This window comes from Hemiscyllium ocellatum, chromosome 6 (assembly GCF_020745735.1).
Source record: "Hemiscyllium ocellatum isolate sHemOce1 chromosome 6, sHemOce1.pat.X.cur, whole genome shotgun sequence".
Lineage (NCBI taxonomy): Eukaryota > Metazoa > Chordata > Chondrichthyes > Orectolobiformes > Hemiscylliidae > Hemiscyllium > Hemiscyllium ocellatum.
The window spans coordinates 52,240,025-52,260,934 of NC_083406.1; the positions used below are offsets into that span (position 1 = coordinate 52,240,025).

Here is a 20,910-nt window from a genome sequence, read left to right on the forward strand (position 1 = left end):
GAAAAAAAAATGCTTGGACTGTCACTAATATCTAGAGTCGATTTATCATGGGATTGCAGAAGGGGGAGCTTCCTTTGCCTTTAGAAACGAGACCGGAACAGACCTCCGTTCAGTGTCTAAATGATGAATAAAATTCAAAACGGCGAGAATGCGTTTCTTCTAGTTTCCACTTGGGCCACTATACTCTGCTGCATTGTGGGATATCCGAACGCGAGAACATTCGCTGCCATTGGTTTAGTATTGTAACGAGCGGCCGCCGGTCTCTTGGGTAACAGGGGCGAGAGACAATCTGCGGGTGAATTCAATAACCTGCTATTCCTATAAGGTTAGTATGAAGTTCAGCCGTTGTTGAAGTTTTAAATTCAGTTCGAGGTGCTTGAAGGACAACATTAGTAGGAGCGAGAGTGTGGGTTCCCGGACCGGATAGGAGGTTAGAGGGAATGGCGTTGCAGGTTGGTTTGGGTCGCAGCCAAGAGACAGGATAGGTGCATGTAAGGGGAGGCGCCAAGAGGATCAACTATTCCTTTTAGAATTTTTTTGAGGGCACGTGGAGAAAATAGAAGTTAGCCTATGTACAGATCAGATCGTAGAATCCCTACAGTGTGAATACAGGCCATTTGGCCCATCGACTCTACACCGATCCTCCAAAGAGCATCCCACCCAGACTTATTGCTCTACGGTATCCTTGTGATCCTGTGTTTCCAATGGTTAATGCACCTAGCTTGCATACCCCTAGGCACTATGGACAATTTAGCACGATCAATCCAGTTAACTTGCACATCTGAAAACTTGTCGGGGAAAAAAAAGCTGGAGCACCCGGAGGAACCTACACAATATACGGAGAATGTGCAGACTCCACAAAAATAGTCGCCTGAGGTTGGAATCGAACCCAGGTACATGGTGCTGTGATGCAGCAGTGCTGACCACTGAGCTTCCTGTGAAATCAAAAAATATGTTTTGTGTAGTGAAATATTATGATTTTGAAATAATTCCTGAAAAGGATTTGAGAGTAGCTTTTAGAAGGGAATTGGATAAAAATTTGAAAAGGAAAATTTTGCGGAAAGGTTGCATACTCAGCACTAGACATGCCTAAAATTGAGGCAACAACCTGGTTAAACTGTAACTCTGGATTACCTTTGTGTAGGATGTAGGTTTGCTTGTTGAGCTGTAGGTTTGATAGCCAGACGTTTGATTACCTGACTAGGTAACATCATCAGTGGCGACCTCCAAGTGAAGTGAGGCTGTTGTCGCCTGTTTTCTATTTATATGTTTGTCCTGCATGGGGTTCCTGGGGTTTGTGGTGATGTCATTCCCTCTTCGTTTTCTGAGGGGTTGATAGATGGTATCTAGATCTATGTCTTTGTTTATGGCATTGTGGCTGGAGTGCCAGGCCTCTAGGAATTCTCTGGCATGTCTTTGCTTAGCCTGTCCCAGAATAGGTGTGTTGTCCAGTCAAAATGGTGTTTTTTTTCATCCATGTGTAGAGCTACGAGGGAGAGAGGGTCATGTCTTTTTGTGGCTAGCTGGTGTTTGTGTATTCTGGTGGCTAACTTTCTTCCTGTTTGCCCTACGTAGTGTTTGTGGCAGTCCTTGCATGGATTTTGTAGATAACATTGGTTTTGTCCATGGGTTCTACTGGGTCTTTTAAGTTTGTTAGTTTTTGTTTGAGAGTGTTGGTAGGTTTGTGTGCTACTAGGATTCCATGAAGTGCTTATGCCTGAAATGTCGATTCTCCTGCTCCTTGGATGCTGCCTGACTTGCTGTGCTTTTCCAGCAACACATTTTCAGCTCTGATGTCCAGCATCTGCAGTCCTCACTTTCTCTTTTCCAAACACATGTACATCCTGTCCCTCAGGATTCCCTCCAACAACTTGCCCACCACCGAGGTCAGGCTCACTGGTCTATAGTTCCCTGGCTTGTCCTTACCGCCCTTCTTAAACAGTGGCACCACGCTAGCCAACCTCCAGTCTTCCGGCATCTCACCTGTGCCTATCAATGATACAAATATCTCAGCAAGAGGCCCAGCAATCACTTCTCTAGCTTCCCACAGAGTTCTAGGGTACTCCTGATCAGGTCCTGGGGATTTATCCACTTTTACGCGTTTCAAGACATCCAGCACTTCCTCCTCTGTAATAGGGACATTTTGCAAGATGTCACCATCTATTTCCCTACAGTCTATATCTTCCATATCCCTTTCCACAGAAAATATTGATGCAAAATTTGAATTTAGTATCTCCCCCATTTTCTGTGGCTCCACACAAAGGCTGCCTTGCTGATCTTTGAGGGGCCCTATTCTCTCCCTAGTTACCCTTTTGTCCTTAATGCATTTGGAAAAACTCTTGATAGCTGTTACTTGATAGCACAATTGATTTGACTGAAGGCCAGCATTCAGGAAGAGGCCATGGTGTACGTCCTTCAGCGTCTTTGGCTGAAGATGAATGCAAATGTTTCAGGCTTATTTTTTGCTCTGATCTGCTGGGCTGCCCCTTTATTGAAGGTAGAGATATTTGTGGAGGCTCTTCCTCCAGTGAGTCGTTTAATTGTCCACCACCATTCACAACTAGATTTGGCAAGATTGCAGAGTTTGGATCTAATTTGTTGGTTGTAGAATCATGAAGTCTACCACTAGCTGCTTATGCTATGTACACAAAGGTATTTGCAACATTTGTGAAGGTTTGTAGCTCAGGTTGAGGTTTAGGATGTAGGTTTGCTTGCTGAGCTGTAGGTTTGATATCCAGACATTTCATTACCTGGCTAACATGTGAAATCGACGTTTCGGGCATGAGCACTTCTTTAGGAATGTGTTTGGAAAGGCAAAGACTGATTAGGCATAGTCAACATGACTTTGTGTGTGCGGAAGCATGTCTCACAAACTTGATTGAATTTTTTGAGGACGTAACAATGAGGATTGATGAGGGCAGAGCAGGAGATGTGATCCATATGGACTTCAGTAAGGCATTCGACAAGGTTCCCCATGGGAGACTAATTAGCAAGGTTAGATCTCATGGAATACAGAGAGAGCTAGCCATTTGGATACAGAACTGGCTCAAAGGTAGAAGACAGAGGGTGGTGGTGAGGGTTGTTTTTCAGACTGGAGATCTGTGATCAATGGAGTGCCACAAGGATCGGTTGCTGGGTCCTCTACTTTTTGTCATTTACATAAATGATTTGGATGCGAGCATAAGAGGTACAGTTAGTAAGTTTGCAGATGACATCAAAATTGGAGGTGCAGTGGACAGTGAAGAGGGCTACCTCACATTACAAAAGGATCTTGACCAGACAGGATTCTGGATTACTGGTGCTGGAAGAGCACAGCAGTTCAGGCAGCATCCGAGGAGCAGTAAAACCGACATTTCGGGCAAAAGCCCTTCATCAGAAATACAGGTAGAGGAGTAAGTGAGAGGAGGGTGGGGGTGGGGAGAAAGTAGCATAGAGTACAATAGGTGAGTGGGGGAGGGAATGCAAGTGATAGGTCGGGGGGGGGAGGGTGGAATGGATAGGTGGAAAAGAAGATAGGCAGGTAAGACAAGTCATGGGGACAGTGCTGAGCTAGAAGTTTGGAACTGAGGTGAGGTGGGGAAAGGGGAAATGAGGAAACTGTTGAAGTCCACAGTGATGCCCTGGGGTTGAAGTGTCTGAGGCGGATGATGAGGCGTTCTTCCTCCAGGGTCTGGTGGGGAGGGAGTGGCGATGAAGGTGCGAAATTTTTGTGGGTCATATGATGATCATATACCAATATCATATACAATAGATCTTGGCCTTGATCTATGTGGCGATGATCATCTGGTTGTCTTCTCCTGCTAGTCCTCGGGGTGTCTTCTCTTCATAGTGGTTGGTTTTGAGTTACTGCCCCTGAGGGTGGTGTTGCAGGAATTCTTATATACTTAGAAGTCTTCACAGCCTTTTGGGAGGGTCTTCAATATCTGCCAATAGATCAATTCGAGCCCTGATCAGTTGGACCCAACCAGGTGGGTGACATACCAGTGGTAAGGTAGTCCTTGAGCATCCGTTCCTGGAGGTGTTAGCATATGTAGGTCAGGGAGCCCTTTTCAAACAAGGGTGTGAGGTACTCTTGTGTCTGGTAAACAATTTGATGTTCCAATTGTCTGGGGATGACATTTGGGTGATTCTATTTAATTTCAATTCAAGTGTGTATTGTATCGTCTGCAGCTGCTGGGTCATTTGTGTACTGTCTGTCTGCACCTGCAGCCTGTTTGGGTTCTGCAGCATGTTTATTCCAGAGTCTTTGAGCATAGTCACCTTTGGTCAAGATTTGTCTCAGTTTTTTAGTATGCCTCATTTACAATACAGCCTCGATTATCCGAAAATGATTTTGAAGACCCGGTGCTTGGCTAAACAGTGTTATCTGAGCATTCGATTATCCAAACAAAATACTCCCTGTCTTTGTCATTCAGATAATCGAGGTCATCCTGTCCTGTCCATTTTTCAAGAATCCATCATTTTAAGCTGCCTATCTGACTGTAGTCCCTCCTCTTGATCCTGAACGTGAAGCTTGATGGATCATAGACCAGTTTCTGTGCGAAAGCACAGCATGGAATTAAAGAGCTAAGTTCTTACAGTTAGCACATGTGAAAACCACATTTAACTAAGATCAAGCAAACATCATCAAACTATATCTAAATGGAATGTCAAAATTCGGACTTAACAGCTAATTAAGCAAATGTGGTAGATTAAAATAAATAAGACATTGGAGAAAACAAACAAATTTAAAAAAATTCATAACAAAACAATCAATGAAATGTTAGAAAACTGGAGCGAACAGTGATCAGGTAAGGATTGCTGAATACAAATGAACTAATAATCCAGAGAATATTTTATACAAACAATAGGATTGAACATCTTACACAAGCAGCATGATAAACAAATATTAACTAGGCTAAATCAAATTTACAATGTCGCTATAGCATTTAAGAAACTCATGGAGACACTGAATTCAGTGAGGTCTCCAGGTTTAGTCTTTGTGATGGTTCGCTTTTCCACCAGGCAAAGTTGACAATGAGGATGATGAGGTATACCAGGGTAACCTGGATTAACAACACAAACCGAACCCAGGGATAGATTTGTATAGTCGAGCCCCAGTCCCAGAAATTCTCCCAGAGCACCACTGCCCAAGTTCCAATCTCTTTTCTGGGCCGTTTGCTAAGCATCCTAACTCAGGGCACTCATTCTTTGAGAATCCCCACCAATCACCTGTGGATTTTATGCTTAGGTAACAATCATCTGAACTCCCATTTGTTTTCTTGTATGCTGGTCGTCACATCTAAACACTATACTTTTATTGGCGTGTGTCTATAACGCACTATCCTCACATTTGCCTGTGTCTGGTGGGCCAACCCATAAGTACCTTGGCTATGTATATCATGGTCTTGTGTTTCTTGTGTGTAGTTTCTGGTGATGATGATGATCCCAATGAAATAGATCTTGATTATGTTCCAAGTGGTCATGGTTGTCCTGGGGATATATCAAAGTTGGCTTTGCTGTTACCTTTGGCCAATATCTGAATAGTTTAGAACAGGTGTAGTGCTTACACACAACCCTCCCCCACTTTTTTTTGTTAAAGAATAGGAACCCCATATCAAATGTTCATTCAGGCTTAGATACCTGGTAAGTTCCAACCTCAGTTTCTAGTGATAGGAGTTTGTAGTTTTCAATGGTATGACTGTGGAGCTGTGGAGTAGTCTGAAAAGACAGAAATGAGGTGTTCACTATGACCAATGAAGATGAAGATGAGACTGCTGTTGTGACCAGGAGGCAGAAACTGATATGGAGGTTATATTCAATGAACAATGCTAGGAAAGCCAAAGAATTGTTATCTGGTTAATCCCATCGGCATGTACAGGAATAAGAGTTGGTCCCACTGGAACTGCAGACACATGTGAATTGCATATGAGTTCAGACCGTCAGAAACAGTTGCACCTTGCCTTGGGTGGCTGTCAGGACCTGTTTCATCACCTGGATTAATGCGTTAGCATATTAAATAGACATCCAACAAAGACTCATCGGTCTGTCATAAATCCTTGATCCCTGCTGGTATGGCTATATTCTATCCTCCCGGTCCCCATTGTCCGTGTCCTGTTATTCCCTCTAGTGGTAACGCCTTGAATGTTGGACATTACTATTCGATGGTCTGGTTCAGTCTACTTTTCTCTGGTGTGTACTAATCTTTTATTATTGTCACATATCCATATTGTGAAAATGCCATCGAGGGTCTTGAGTCATAAGAACTTGGGTTTTTTTGTCTATTGGGAGTTCTGTCACATCTAGACTGTTGAGAATGTGTAACATATTCATGCTATTAGTCACGACTGAGTTGTTCTAATCTGTTAAGAGAGTCTTCCATTAAATCAATTGAGAGTAAAAGGTATATGGGTCAGCTCCTGTCCACGGCATGGACCAGAGCCTGCTGAATTGGGCCCTCTAATGGGAACTGGTGACTTCCCTCAGTCCGGTGGTCCCTATGGCTGCAAGTGCAGCCGTGCATGGACTCTACATTTCTGCGCATAGTGTCGTGTGCACCACAGTGGGAGCACTGTGCCCCTCTATCTCTCCTCGTGGCTGTGTAAGGTAGAACTGGGTTCCTTTGATAAGAGGTTGCCCCCCAATTCCTTCATTCCTCCTTACTGGACCCTGGTCACTGGTTGGAGGTTACGAAAGAAAATCAATTTCCCTCCTTTCTCTGTTTTACTCTTGTATAGTCTATGGGCTTCTTTGTCTCACACCTGGAACATTCTCCTGAGAACCCATGCCACATTGTGGCTTGACTCTGTGGCATCGAAGTTTACACATGCCTTCCTGCTCACTTCAGTGGCATGGGAAATTAACATCCTTGCCCACTTAGTTGAGTCAGCTTCGGATAACTGAGCCCTGTTTAAATCTCTGTGGACTCCTGAAAAGTACATCCACAAGTGACTGCAAAGGCAGTTAGGTGTTTTTTTTCCCCCTATACTTGTTTAATCCGTCTATGGGGTCTCCTTTATTGTACCCAATTGCCTTTAGGATCACCTTTTTTGTGTCGGCTTTCTTCCCCTCCATTTAGCAGGGCTGGAATTGCAGACTGCTCTGACTGGCTCGGGTAAATAACAATGGGTTTTACCTCCTTTCTTTCACCCAATCCATGTAAAACCTTTCATTGCTTGATCCTTTCAAAGAACACAAATGGATCAGCCGCTCAAAGTTTGGAATCTTCTTAGTTATTTCTGCTAATTTGTGGCACCGTTAACAGACTGGTGTATGTTACGACTGGGACATTGGTGTCCCCAATTTATCTTTCAGTGTAACCTGGTTCATTGTGATAGGGGGTGTCCCCAGGAGCGCTGAAGGAGTTGACTCCTCTGGGAAGGGTGGGGGCGAACTCCGATATTCCATGCACGTGGCATACTGCTACGCGCCTTCCCTGAGCTTATCCCACACCCATTCTTGTCCTTCTCATTCCTCTTTAACTTCCCCATATGCACACATGGGGAAGTATTCTGTTGTGGATTGAGAGTTGGGCTTTTAATTTCTCAATTTCATGCAGGCATTTAGTGTGGGCTGAGGCTGCCGGTTACTTCTCCCTATCTGCCTGGTGCATTACCTTTACTGTTGCTTGTAAATCTGCACATGTATTTCTCAATTTCTGCACTTCCTTCTCAGTGACCTATTTTGTGTGCTGGGTATCTTGGTATGCTTTCTCACATTGGGTTTGCCCACGTGTAGTAGATTTGCTTGATTTCTTTGGTCTTGAGCTGCGTTTTTCACTTTTAACTCCATGATTTCTCATTTTGCATCCTCTAATTCTTTACAGACTGTTTTCAATTCCTGCATTGTCCCTAACAATTGTCCCAGACAGCACATTATTGCTGTGACCTTTTCAAGCTTGGAAGCTCGCTTCCCTTGAATTTTCCTAAAAATCATCCCGAAATTTTGTCCTAAGGATCCTGGTCCCATTTCATCATTACAAAAAGCGTTCTGCCCATTTGGGCCACTTTATCTTACTGATGTATTGCCTTAGCCTGCCTTCTCCCATGAGAGAATCTTCCACTCTGGCACCTTTTTCTGCCAGTCTCTATTAACTATGGGGTTTAATGGTGGATCGGCTTTCTCTATGTTCCAGTCCTAATTCTACTGAATCTCTACTGAATTTTGGTGTTTTACCTCACCTATCCCACACACACACACAAAGGAAACAGTCATTTGCATGATCAGGATTTATCTTGTAAAAAAACAGTTCATTTTGAACCTTTGTTCGCTTTGCTTTGCTTGAATGCCTGGACTTCACATGGGACAGCTGTCCTCTTAACCAGCTTAGGCAAAATCTCAAGGAATAATAGGTCCCACGGGTTTTGTATTCGGAATGACAGTCGAGGTCCCATCTGGACTCCAAGTTTGTTGCACATCCCACACAGTGTACTTTAACTCTCATATCAAACAATGATACTGCGAGTTGTCACAGTTTGTTACTTACTAGTAAGAAACAATAATATTCATTTGTTTAACACAATATTATAATAACAAAATACAATACATTATAAATCTAATCAACTATCTCGCGCTCTAACGTAACTCTGGATGATCATATACCACCACACTGGATCTTGACCTTGAGCACATGGTGATGATTGTCTGGTCGTCTTCTCATGCGGGTCTCAGGGCTACCTACTCTTCACAGTGGTTGGTCTCACCTGAGGGTGCTGTTGGGGTGATTTTTATACTTGGAAGTCTTCACATCCTTTTGGGAGGGTCTTCGATGTCTTATAACCTAGATCAATCGGACCCAACCAGACGGTGATATGTCGATGGTTGGGTGGTGCATGAGCATCCGTTCCTGGAGGCGTTCGGCACACATAGGTCAGTTAACCCTCTCCAAATAAGGGCATGAGGTGCCCCCGTATTTGGTAAATGGCTCAATGTTTCCGAATTTCTGAGGGTGGCACTCAGGTCAATTCCATTCAAGTGTGTATTGTACTTTCTGCAGCTGCTGGATAATTTGCATACTGTCTGTCTTTAGCTGTAGCCTTTCTGGATTCTGCAGCATGCTTATTCCAGAATCAAGAGCGTAACCACTTTTGGTCAAGGCTTGTCTCAAGCATTCCTCAGTTGTTGTCCATTTTTCATAAGTCCATCACTTTGAGCGGATCATCCAGCGCCACTTGTAAACCTTTTCTGTACCATCTTTGAAGCATCCACATCCTTCTGGTAGTGTGATGACCAGAACTGTATGCAATATTCAAAGTGTAGCCTACTAAAGTTCTATAAAACTACAGCATAACTTGTCTATTTTTTTACTGAATGCCCCTTCCAGTGAATGTAAGTGTGCCATTGGCCTTTTTTGCTACTTTATTTAGCTGCTCTGCCACCTTCAGTGATCTGTGGACCTGCATACCAATACTCCCAAAGATTTCCTGATGAAGGGTTTATGCCTGAAACATTGATTCTCTTGCTATTCCTGATGAAGGGATTATGCTCGAAACATCGATTCTCCTGTTTTTTGCATGCTGCATGACCTGTTGTGCTTTTCCAGCACTACACTCTCGACTCCTAAGGGTTCTGCCATTCGCTGTATAATTTCCATCTGTCTTGACCTTCCAAAATGCATCACCTCACGTTTGTCTGGAATAAACTCCATCTGCCGGTTTTCTGCCCATGTTTCCAACTGATCTATATCCTGCTGTATCCTCTGACAATCCTCCTCACTATTCGCAACTCCACCAATCTTAGTATTGTCCACAAATGTATAATTAGACTGGCTACATTTTCCTCCAAATTATTTATGTAGGTTACTAACAGCAGAGGTCCCAGCACTGATAACCATTGGAACATCACTAGTCACAGACCTCATTCCAAAAAGCATCCTTCCACTGCTACTCTCTCTCCTATGTCTAAGCCAGTTCAGTATTCATCTTTCCAGCTCAGTTCTAATACCATGTGACTTCACTTTTTGTACCAGTCTGCCATGAGGACCTTTTCAGAGTGTTTACTGAAGCCCATATAGACAACAACAACTGCTTTTCCTTCACCAATCATCTTTGTCAAAAGTCCCAGTCAAGTTAGTGAGGCATGACCTCCCCGCACAAAACCATGCTATCTGTCACTAATACGTCCATTGCTTCTAAATGCGTTTAGATCTTGTCTCTGAGATTCTTTTCAATATATGTCTGATGTGAGACTCACAGGCCTGTAATTTCCTGGATTATGGCTTAAAATGTGTTGCTGGAAAAGTGCAGCAGGTCAGGCAGCATCCAAGGGGAATTGACGTTTCGGGCATGGGCCCTTCTTCAGGAATGAGGAGAGTATGCCAAGCAGGCTAAGATAAAAGGTGGGGAGGAGCGTTGGAAGTGCGATAGGTAGAAGAAGGTTAAGGTGAATGGAGGTGGATGCGGAGAGGTCAGGAAGAAGATTGCAGGTTAGGAAGGTGGTGCTGAGTTCGAGGGTTGGGACAGAGACAAGGTGGGGGGAGGGTAAATGAGGAAACTGGAGAAATCTGAGTTCATCCCTTGTGGTTGGAGGGTTCCTAGGCGGAAAATGAGGTGCTCTTCCTCCAGCTGTCGTGTTGCTGTGGTCTGGCGATGGAGGAGTCCAAGGACCTGCATGTCCTTGGTGGAGTGGGAGGGGGAGTTGAAGTGTTGAGCCATGGGGTGGTTGGGTTGGTTGGTCCGGGTGTCCCAGAGGTGTTCTTTGAAGCGTTCGCAAGTAGGCGGCCTGTCTCCCCAATATAGAGGAGGCCACATCGGGTGCAGCGGATGCAGTAAATGATGTATGTGGAGGTACAGGTGAATTTGTGGTGGATATGGAAGTATCCCTTGGGGCCTTGGAGGGAATTAAGGGGGGGAGGTGTGGGCGCAAGTTTTGCATTACTTGCGGTTGCCGGGGAAGGTACCGGGAGTGGATGTTGGGTTGGTGGGGGGTGTGGACCTGATGAGGGAGTCACGGAGGGAGTGGTCTTTTCAGAACGCTGATAGGGGAGGGGAAGGAAATATATCCCTGGTGGTGGGGTTTATTTGGCGGTGGCAGAAATAACAACGGATGATATGATGTATGTGGAGGTTGGTGGGGTGGTAGGTGAGGACCAGTGGGGTTCTGTCCTGGTGGCGATTGGAGGGGCAGGGCTGAAGGGCGGGGAGCGGGAAGTGGAGGAAGTGGGTGCGGTGGAGAGCATCGTCTATCACGTTTGGGGGGAAATCGCGGTCTGGGGGGGAAATTTCTTGGATTATCCCTGCTAGAGAGCTGAGTCAGAAAGGTCAACAGTGTTCCAGCACCAGTTGGTAAATCTGGGCATTGCACTGTTCCAGAAAGTTCAAAGTCACCTAGCCTCTTTTTCAAAATATTAGTCACAAGTGTCTTCTGTTTGTAGATTTCTGCCTGATCCCTTTTCTGTTGCAGTGGTTACTCAGATCCCATCTATATTTCAATCAATGACAAGGAACCCCTGTGTATTGAATCCTGTCAGGATTTGTGGTGCACCTTTCTGGAGTGTGGGTGGAGAGGCTTCATAATGAATAATATGGTCTCCCACACCACTATATTGGAGAGAGCATATTCCCTCCCTCCCTGGGGGATTGGTATAGGTCAGAACGGCCGTTAGCTTGTGAGCTTGAAAACTTCATTTGGGTTATAAGCTCCCTGCTGACTCCCCTATCTAATCCTCAACACTTCGATCCGTATCTCCATTCTCTCTCATTCTTTTCTACTTGATTGAGACATTTTTTAACATGATGACGATTTGGAAAGTTGGACTCATCAGCCTCTTGCCCTCCATGCTTACAAAGTCAATACACCAGTAACAACAATTAAATAAGAACAAGAGAGGCAATGCTACAAAATTCACTTTTTGAGGACCCCAATTTCCCAACGCTTGCATTAACTGTATCTGTCAGTTTTATTACCTGTTTACTGAACTCATCTGACTCCTCTTGCATCCTATTCCACAGTTTAAATGTCCTACTTCATTGTTAGTAAACTTGGAAATATTATAATGTCCTTCAACTATATCAATCATATAGATTTTAACTAACTGAAGTGGCAACACTAACCCTTGCTGGACCCCATTACTTAAAGTTGAAATCTTGGAACACTGACAGCATTGTGGGTGTCCATATGAACTGTAAAACAAAGCCAAGAACTGCAGTTGCTGGAAATCTGAAACAAAAATAGAAATTGGTGGAGAAATCCAGCAGGTTGGCAGCATCTTTGGACAGAAAGTAAAGTTAGCATTTGAGGTCTGTTCATATGAAGAGTCTGACTCTGCTTTCTCTGTACAGGTGTTGCCAGAGCTGCTAATTTTCTGCAGCAGTTTCTATTTTTAATCAAAGGACTGTAATGGTTAAAAATGGAAAATCTCGAGAACAGTTAACTATCATTTCCTGTGAAAAAGCATTGTAAAAATAATCCTGCTGTCTTGAAACAGCCCTGTTCTTCCCCATTCAATGGTAAATGAACAAAAGCAATGATTCGTAGTAAATATATTACCCCAAACTCCATCAGCCCTTATCTTGATGGTAGGGTATTTGACGATAGTAATGTCATTTAATGTTAAGGGAATGTAGTTAGGTGCTGTTGTTGGGAATGACTTGCCTGCCCTTTTAAGTGGAAAATAACAAATATACCAGCTATTTGTGAAACAATTTGCCTGATAAATCTGTTAGAATTCTTTGAGAAGGTTATGAGCATGGACTGGTTGGACCGAAGGATCTGTTTCTATGCTGTAGGACAGCCAGTGGACGTAGTCACGCAGCATGGAAACAGACCCTTCGGTCCAACCAGTCCATGCTGAACATAATCCCAAACTAAACTAGTCAAACTGCTTGCTCCTGGCCCAAATCCATCTAAACCTTTCCTATTCAGATACCTATCCAAACGTCTTTTAAATGTTGTAATTGTACCCACATCCATCACTTGCTCAGGAAGTTCATTCCAGATGCAAACTACCCTCTGTGTAAAAAAATTGCCCCTATTTCTTTTTAAAATCTCTCTCCTCTCACCTTAAAAATTTGCCCCTTAGTCTTGAAATCCTCCAAAGAAAAAAGAGCTACCATTAACTCCACCTATATCTCTATCAAGTTGACTCTCAATCTCCTATGCTCCAGTGAAAAAGTCCCAGCCTATCTAACCTTTCTTTATATCTCAAATCTTCCAGATCAGTTTGGATTTCCAGAAAGTGTCACACAGGAAACTGCGAAGTAAAAGCCCTTGGTGTTAGGGGCAAGTTGCTGACATGGATAGAGGATTGGCTGACTGACACAAGGCAGAAAGTAGGGATAAAGGGATCATTGAGTTAGACACCAAGAAAATAGACCTTTGGTCCGACTTATTAGTACCGACCAGACCTAGTCCCATGTGCCAGCGTTTGGCCCATATTGCTCTTACCCTTCCTATTCATGTGACCATCTAGATGTCTTTTAAATGTTGTAACTATAGTCACCTCCTTCACTTCCTGTGAGCTCATTCCATACACCAACCTCTGTGAACAAGTTACCCCTCAGGTCCTTCTTTAATCATTCCTCTCTCACCGTAAACCTACGCCCTTCTGTATAAGAAGCAAATGAGGAATTCAAGTCAGTTAAATTTGTAAATGTAATCAATAATACATTTGATAAAAATACTTTGGCAATTGAAATGGACTACTGTAACTGTTTAATTTTACCTGTGTATCTGTATTGGAACAAGAAGTTCCAGTTTATTTAGAAATGTGTCTGTAAGTTTTGAAAATGCAAATATTGGTTATCTTGTTTCTTTCAGCTGGATAAGCACAGCAATGCAACTGCCCTTTTTCCTGTTCATGTAATTGCTTTCTTGATGATCTTTTATCTAGTCAACTTGAAAATGACTACTGCTGCCCGACCGACGTTTGAACCAGCTAGAGGAGGAAAGGGAAAAGGTGAAGGAGATCTCAGTCAACTTTCAAAACAGTATTCAAGTCGGGACCTTCCTTCACATACTAAAATCAAATACAGGTTAGAATATATTATTTTGTTTTAAGGAGTGTGGAAAGTTGTACAGTTTGAATGAAGTGCTGTTTCCATTTCTGGTAACTTATCAGATTTTTTTTAAAAAGGTTGAGTACTTAAAGTTGTAAAATAATTTGATAGGATAGAAATGGAAAATTTGCTCCCTTTGGTTGTGTTCGGAGATGGAACTACTATGGACCAGGCTAGATCACCTCAAAACATTTCAAGACAGTATACCTAACTTTGCTAGTTATTTTAAATAGATGTAATGCGGATATTCCAGGAGAGATGCAGCTGATCAATCCCTTAGTTATAAACAAAACAAAGTTGATTTGCAAGATTACCGAATGAAACACAAACATAAGAGAACAGAATATGAATAAATTAACCAATCCGAAAACCCAACAGATCATCCCAACTTAATGATGCTGTTCCAAATACTTGTAACAATCTTATTAAACACCCTTTGGCACAAAAAGTAAAATCAAATCTAGATTCATACAAGAGAGAAGCCAGAGAGAGGAGGAGGATCAGCATGGACCTGCTTCTCTGGGTCCAACAGCTTCCCCATTGCCTGACTGCCTTCAATGAATAGATAGATCAGACCAGACAAAAGCTGAGCTGGGAGAACTGGCTACTTCCCTTTCATTGTAGCAGTGTTTTTTTTAAAACTTACAAGCCTATTTTCTGAGGCAGTATCTGTTAGCTATAATCAAATTGGACATAAAACCCATCCAAGCCCAGATTTCTTTTTCGAACCTATGATTTTATGATCTTCTGAAAAACAAAATCAAGAACAACATAACCTTGTTCAAGATGCAGCATCATCACACCCCCTTCCCTTAACAAAACATGAACCATCAATGTCCAAAAATGGCTTCATTTTAAAATCCCTTAATTTTAAACTGTTAGTACTGTATAGAACGCACATGCATTACATGTGCTATAAACATGCAATCATGAACTACTGAACTCTATTTCAGTCTGTTTTGTTCCTGCCACCAAACACCTCTGTTTCTCATTCAATCTCAATAATGCGTCAACAATCACGTTTTCTCGTCCTGCCGCGTACACAATTTTAAATTGATTGGCTGTAACAGAATGCTCCATCTAAACAGACTGGCATTTTTTCCTTTGATTTCTCTACAAACTTCAATGGGTTATGGTTAGTGTAAGTGATTGTCTCAGATATGCTACTAGTAATATGAATATTGAAATGTTGTAACGCCAACCCCCAACTAAAGTCTCCTCAACTGTCGAATATTTCTGCTGACGAATGTTCAGTTCCTTGGAGAATTACCTGATAGGTCTTTCTATCTTTTCATCGCATGCACAGCACTTGCAGCTATTTGCCTTAAATGGCTTCACGTAATTAGATGTGGCTAATACTGGGTTAGTGGTTAACACAGATTTCAGGCTGTCAAATGCCTTCTGACAGTCCGCTGTCCACTGAAACTTCTTGCCTTTCCTTAACAATTTGGTGAGTGGAGCAGCCACACTGCTAAAATATGGAATGTATTTTCAATAAAATCCTTTCAATCCCAGGAACCATAACATTACTTTTTTCTTGTCAATGGTATGGGAAACTCCCCAATTATCTTTGTTTTTGCATCCTGTGAGGTCATTTGTTCATGGCAAATAACATGGCCCAGGAAGGTGTCTTGGGCTTTGGCAAATTCACTTTTGGCCAAGTTTATCCCCAAACCAGCCTTCCAAACTCGATCGACCAAGTCTGATAAATATTGCAAATGTTCCTTCCATGTATGACGTAAAATCACCAGGTCATCAAAAAATATAACATAGTTGCATAATCTGGCAATTACCTTATTGGTTAGTCTCTGAAATGTGGTTGGCACATTTTTCATGCCAAATGGCATTACTTTAAACCGATACAGTGGATTCGGTGTTAGCAAGCCAACCTTGGTTCTTTCTGACAAAGGTACTACCAGTATCCTCTGAGCAAGTCCGACTTAGAAATATAAGTTGCTTGTTCCACCTTTTCAACACTTGAATCGGATATGCATCACCTCTTGTAACTGAATTGACTTTGCAATAGTCCACACACAACTATTAGGTACCATGTGGTTTTGGCACCATTGTTATGGATGAGCTCCAGACATGGTAACTCACTTCAATTGTGTCTTCTTGGAGCATGCATTCAATGTCCTCTTGAACCTTTGCCAACTTTAGAGGGTTATGCCTCTAAGGATGTTGCTTAATCGGAACAGCATCTCCTGTATCTCCATCATTAATAATTAGGTTAGTACTTCCCAGCTGATTATCCATGGGATAGTAATAAGTCTTTGCGATAATTTTGATTTTCCTCTGGAAGGTAACTCAATAATTTATCCCAATTTTTGACAACTTTCTCATTGTTTATTTTAATTTAAGGAATCCTCTGAACTTGTTTCTTCCCTCTGTGTCGTAACCAGTAACACATCTTCCTCTTGCTTTCCTTTCCTGTCAAAAATACTTTTTGAGCATATTCACATGACACACTCTGAGATTTTTTTTTTGTCTGGAGTCCTTACCAAATAGTTCACCTTACTCAATTTCCTTTCAACTTAGAGTCATAGAGATGTACAGCATGGAAACAGACCCTTCGGTCCAACTCGTCCATGCTGACCAGATATCCCAACCCAATCTAGTCCCACCTGCCAGAACCTGGCCCATATTCCTCCAAATCTTTCCTATTTATATACCCATCCAAATGCCTTTTAAATGTTGCAATTGTACTAGCCTCTACCACTTCTTCTGGCAGCTCATTCCATACACATATCACCCTGTGTGTGAAAAAGTTGCCCCTTACGTCTCTTTTATATCTTTCGCCTCTCACCCTAAACCTATGCCCTCTAGTTCTGGACTCCCCCACCCAGGGAAAAGACTTTTTTCTACTTGTCTTATCCATGCCCTTCATGATTTTATAAACTTCTATAAGGTCACCCCTCAGGTTCCGACGCTCCAGGGAAAACAGCCATAGCCTATTCAGCATGTCCCTGTAGCTCAAATCCTCCAACCCTGGCAACATTTTGAGCGTCACGGTGGCACAGTGGTTAGCACTGCTGCCTCACAGCGCCAGAGACCTGGGTTCAATTCCTGCCTCAGGCAGTTGTCTGTGTGGAATTTGCACATTCTCCCCGTGTTTGCGTGGGTTTCCTCCGGGTGCTCGGTTTCTTCCCACAGTCCAAAAATGTGCAGGTTAGGTGCTAAATTACCCGTAGTGTTAAGTGAAGGGGTAAATGTAGGGGTATGGGTGGGTTGCTCTTCAGAGAGTCGGTGTGGACTTGTTGGGCTGAAGGGCCTGTTTCCACACTGTAACTAATCATAAAAAAAACTTTTCTGAACGCTTTCAAGTTTCACAACATCTTTCCAACAGGAAGGAGACCAGAATTCCACTCAATATATTCCAACAGCGGCCTCACCAATGACCTGTTCAGCCGCAACGTGACCTCCAAACCCCTGTACTCACTACTCTGACCAATAAAGGAAAGCATACCAAATACTTTCTTCACTATCCTATCTACCTGAAACTCCACTTTCAAGGAACTATGAACCCGCACTGCAAGGTCTCTTTGTTCAGCAACACTCTCTGGGACTCCCATTAAGTGTGTAAGTTCTGCTAAGATTTGCTTTCCCAAAATGGAGCACCTCACATTTATCTAAATTAAACTACATCTGCCACTTCTTAGCCTGTTGGCCCATCTGATCAAGATCCCATTGTAATCTGAGGTAATCTTCTTTGCTGTCCACTACACCTCCAATTTTGGTGTCATCTGCAAACTTATTAACTATACCTCTTATCCTCACATCCAAATCATTTATATAAATGATAAAAAAAAGTAGTGGACCCAGCACCGATCCTTGTGGCACTCGACTGGTCACAGGCCTCCAGTCTGAAAAACAACCCTCCACCACCACCCTCTGTCTTCTACCTTTAAGGCAGTTCTGTATTCAAATGGCAAGTTCTCCCTGTATTCCATGCGATCTAACCTTGCTCAACAGTCTCCCATGGGGAACCTTGTCGAACACCTTACTGAGGTCCATCTACCGCTCTGCCCTTAATCCTCTTTGTTATTTCTTTAAAAAACTCAGTCAAGTTTGTGAGACATGATTTCCCATACACAAAGCCATGTTGACTATCCCTAATGAGCCCTTGCCTTTCCAAATACATATATATCCTGTCCCTCAGGATTCCCACCACCAATGTCAGGCTCACTGGTCTATAGTTCCCTATTAGCTCATTTCTTAAACAGTGGGCACCACGTTAGCCAACCTCCAGTCTGCTGGCACCTCATCTGTGACTATTGATGACACAAATATCTCAGTAAGAGGCCCAACAATCACTTCCCTAGCTTCCCACAGAGGTCTAGGGTACACCTGATCAGGTCCTGGAGAATTATCCATTTTTTTGCATTTCAAGACATCCAACCCTTCCTTTTCTGTAATATGGACATTTTTCAAGATGTCACCATCTATTTCCCTACAGTCTATATCTTCCATGTCCTTTTCCACAGTAAATACTGATGCAAAATACTCATTTAGTATCTGCCTCATCTCCTGTGGTTCCACACAAAGGTCCACACAAACTTGATAAGGTCCAGTAAACCTTGCTTTTAAAGGTTCACTTATCATTGGAAGTAACACTAACACCTTATGCCCCGTAGAAAATTTGCAACTTTTTACTTTATTGTTTGCTTCATTATATGCTGTGATACTTTTAAATGCTATCTAGCCAACTCCCTGCTCACCTAATCATTTCCTAAAATTTGGCACAGTGTCTAAAAATGTGCTCTCTGAATTCTGACTTACCAACTTTTCCTTAATCAATTTTGGCCGTCCTCTCAGTTCATGCCTAAAAACCAGTTCAAATGGACTGAATTTGGTCGATTTATTTGGAGCATCTCTGATCGCAAAAATGGAATTCCCTTACCTCAATCATCTGGATATTTTTAACTATATGTCTTCAATGGGGTCTTTAATGACTGATGCCACCTTTCTAGTGCTCCCTGCGACTCTGGATGGTGCACAGTAGATTTGCATTGTTTTATTTCTAAGCTGTCCATAACTTCCTTGATTAATTTTGACGTGAAGTTTGACCCTTGATCTGATTGTTTCTCCGTGAGTAGTCCATATATACTGAAACATTTGCATAATTCCTCTACAATACTAGAATACAATACCTGTGATATTGTGCAAAGGAATAACCTCTGGAAATCTAGTGGACACATCCATTATTGTTAATAAATACTGATTCCCACTTTTTGTTTGAGGTAGGCAACCTAAGCAATCAATTAAGGCTCTTGAAAATGGTTCCTCAAATGCAGAATAGGTATTAAAGATGCGGGTTTTATTACTGCCTGTGGTTTTCCAAATACCTGACATGCATGATATATCTAGCAAAATGTAACTACATTCTTGTGCACTCCAGCCCAATAAAAATGTTTTTTGTATATCAGCTTGAGTTTTTCTCACTCCTAAATGCCCCCCTAGTGGTAGCTAATGCACCACTCGCAACACCTCCTATCTGTAACTTACTGGCAATACAACTTGATGAAAGTCTGCCCATTTCTCATATGCCTGAATATGTGATGGTCTCCATTTTCTCATTAAGATTTTTATTTAAGATAATAACATTCGGATTCTTTTTCTATGGTATGGCTTTTGATACAATTTCTTTAAATTTTAATCTTTCTGTTTTAACTCAGTTAATTTATCTGAGCTAAGGATGTCTACTTAGTCATCTATCTGCTACTGGTTTGTATCAACCATTTGATCAAACAAGATCTCTGCCACTTCAACTTTCTTATCTGTACTCTTGGATCTGCCCTGTTTCAACTGGTGACTTTGTGACCTCATTACAATGTAGTCAGGAAAATCCCAGGATATTTGCCCGGCAATAGTTCAGTTGCCCGAGTTTCCACTAGCGTTTCAATCACAGTGTGTTAAAGTAGAGATTTGAGACAACCTAGGGAATCCCTTGTGGACTCGGACCTGTTCATCCCGGAGATTGTACTCTTTGGAAGTCTTGAATAAAAACCTCTTGCAGTTTAGTTCTAGTTATCCCCTTTATTCACTAATGGCATCACAGTTACAACACAACACTGATACCTATAAGCTAAACTAGCTAGGTTATAATAACCTAGGAGAGTAGGGTACCAGCTCTTCAAGTGCCCCAGCAGACTACTCTGATGTACTGATACAAAATAGCTTCCTTTATACAAGAGTTTACAAAAACATTGAATGCACTTAATTAGACGGATAACAGTGAAAGACAATAATTCGTAAGGCAGAAAAGGTCATTGACAGGTCTGTGTATGCTTGATTAATCACTCCTACAGGCCCTAAGCCATTCATCAGGTGGGAAAAACATACCCAACCAAGTTAGGCACCTGCGAGTGAGATAAACTCCTATCATAAAGAGGTACCAGCCTGAGCTAACTGGAGAGTTCTTAAGGTACAGCTCACATGTAAGATATAATTGTTTTACAAAATGGCTTCTTAGCAAGGAGGGCAAACTTTTGATCATAAAATGGCTTCCTGACATTTGTGCCAGAATCTCTTCAATGTTAGGTTTAGTATAATTCCTCAGTTAGGGGCAGACTCCTGCTTTTTAAGCACTGAATCATTCTGTACTTGAGGCTGAGTTGCATTTGAACAGACTCATTAGTCTTCAAATTAAACATGCTTTCTTTTAAGGGTTGTGATTCAAATTCAAATAAGACATAAGATCTGATTAGTTAGAATTGGCAGTGGGGCAGTCTGCAAGGTCTGTAAAGTGGTCTGCAAGAACAGCAACTAAGTTAAAACCTCATCAATATTACCTTTTACAAAGTTTGTATTTAATAACCGGTAAAGGCTACTCAATATCATCATAAAGACCCAAAATGCAATTAAGTTCAATCCATAGCAGATAAGCACTAACAGTTAATTTTTTACTGGCTCCAACAGCCTCAGCACTAAAATGGTC

At 42.3% G+C, this 20,910-nt stretch overlaps 1 protein-coding gene across 2 annotated transcripts in view; it reads left to right on the forward strand.

Moving 5' to 3' along the window:
- Positions 1–212: 212 nt before the first annotated feature.
- The window catches only part of cwc15 (CWC15 spliceosome associated protein homolog), a 102,503-nt gene continuing 81,805 nt past the window's right edge, over positions 213–20,910 (forward strand). For both annotated transcript variants that reach the window (XM_060825951.1, XM_060825952.1), the window contains exons 1-2: positions 213–325; positions 13,808–13,949. In XM_060825951.1, the coding sequence (XP_060681934.1) occupies positions 13,819–13,949 (131 nt within the window). In that variant the 5' untranslated portion in view covers positions 213–325; positions 13,808–13,818. The remainder of the gene's footprint in view (positions 326–13,807; positions 13,950–20,910) is intronic.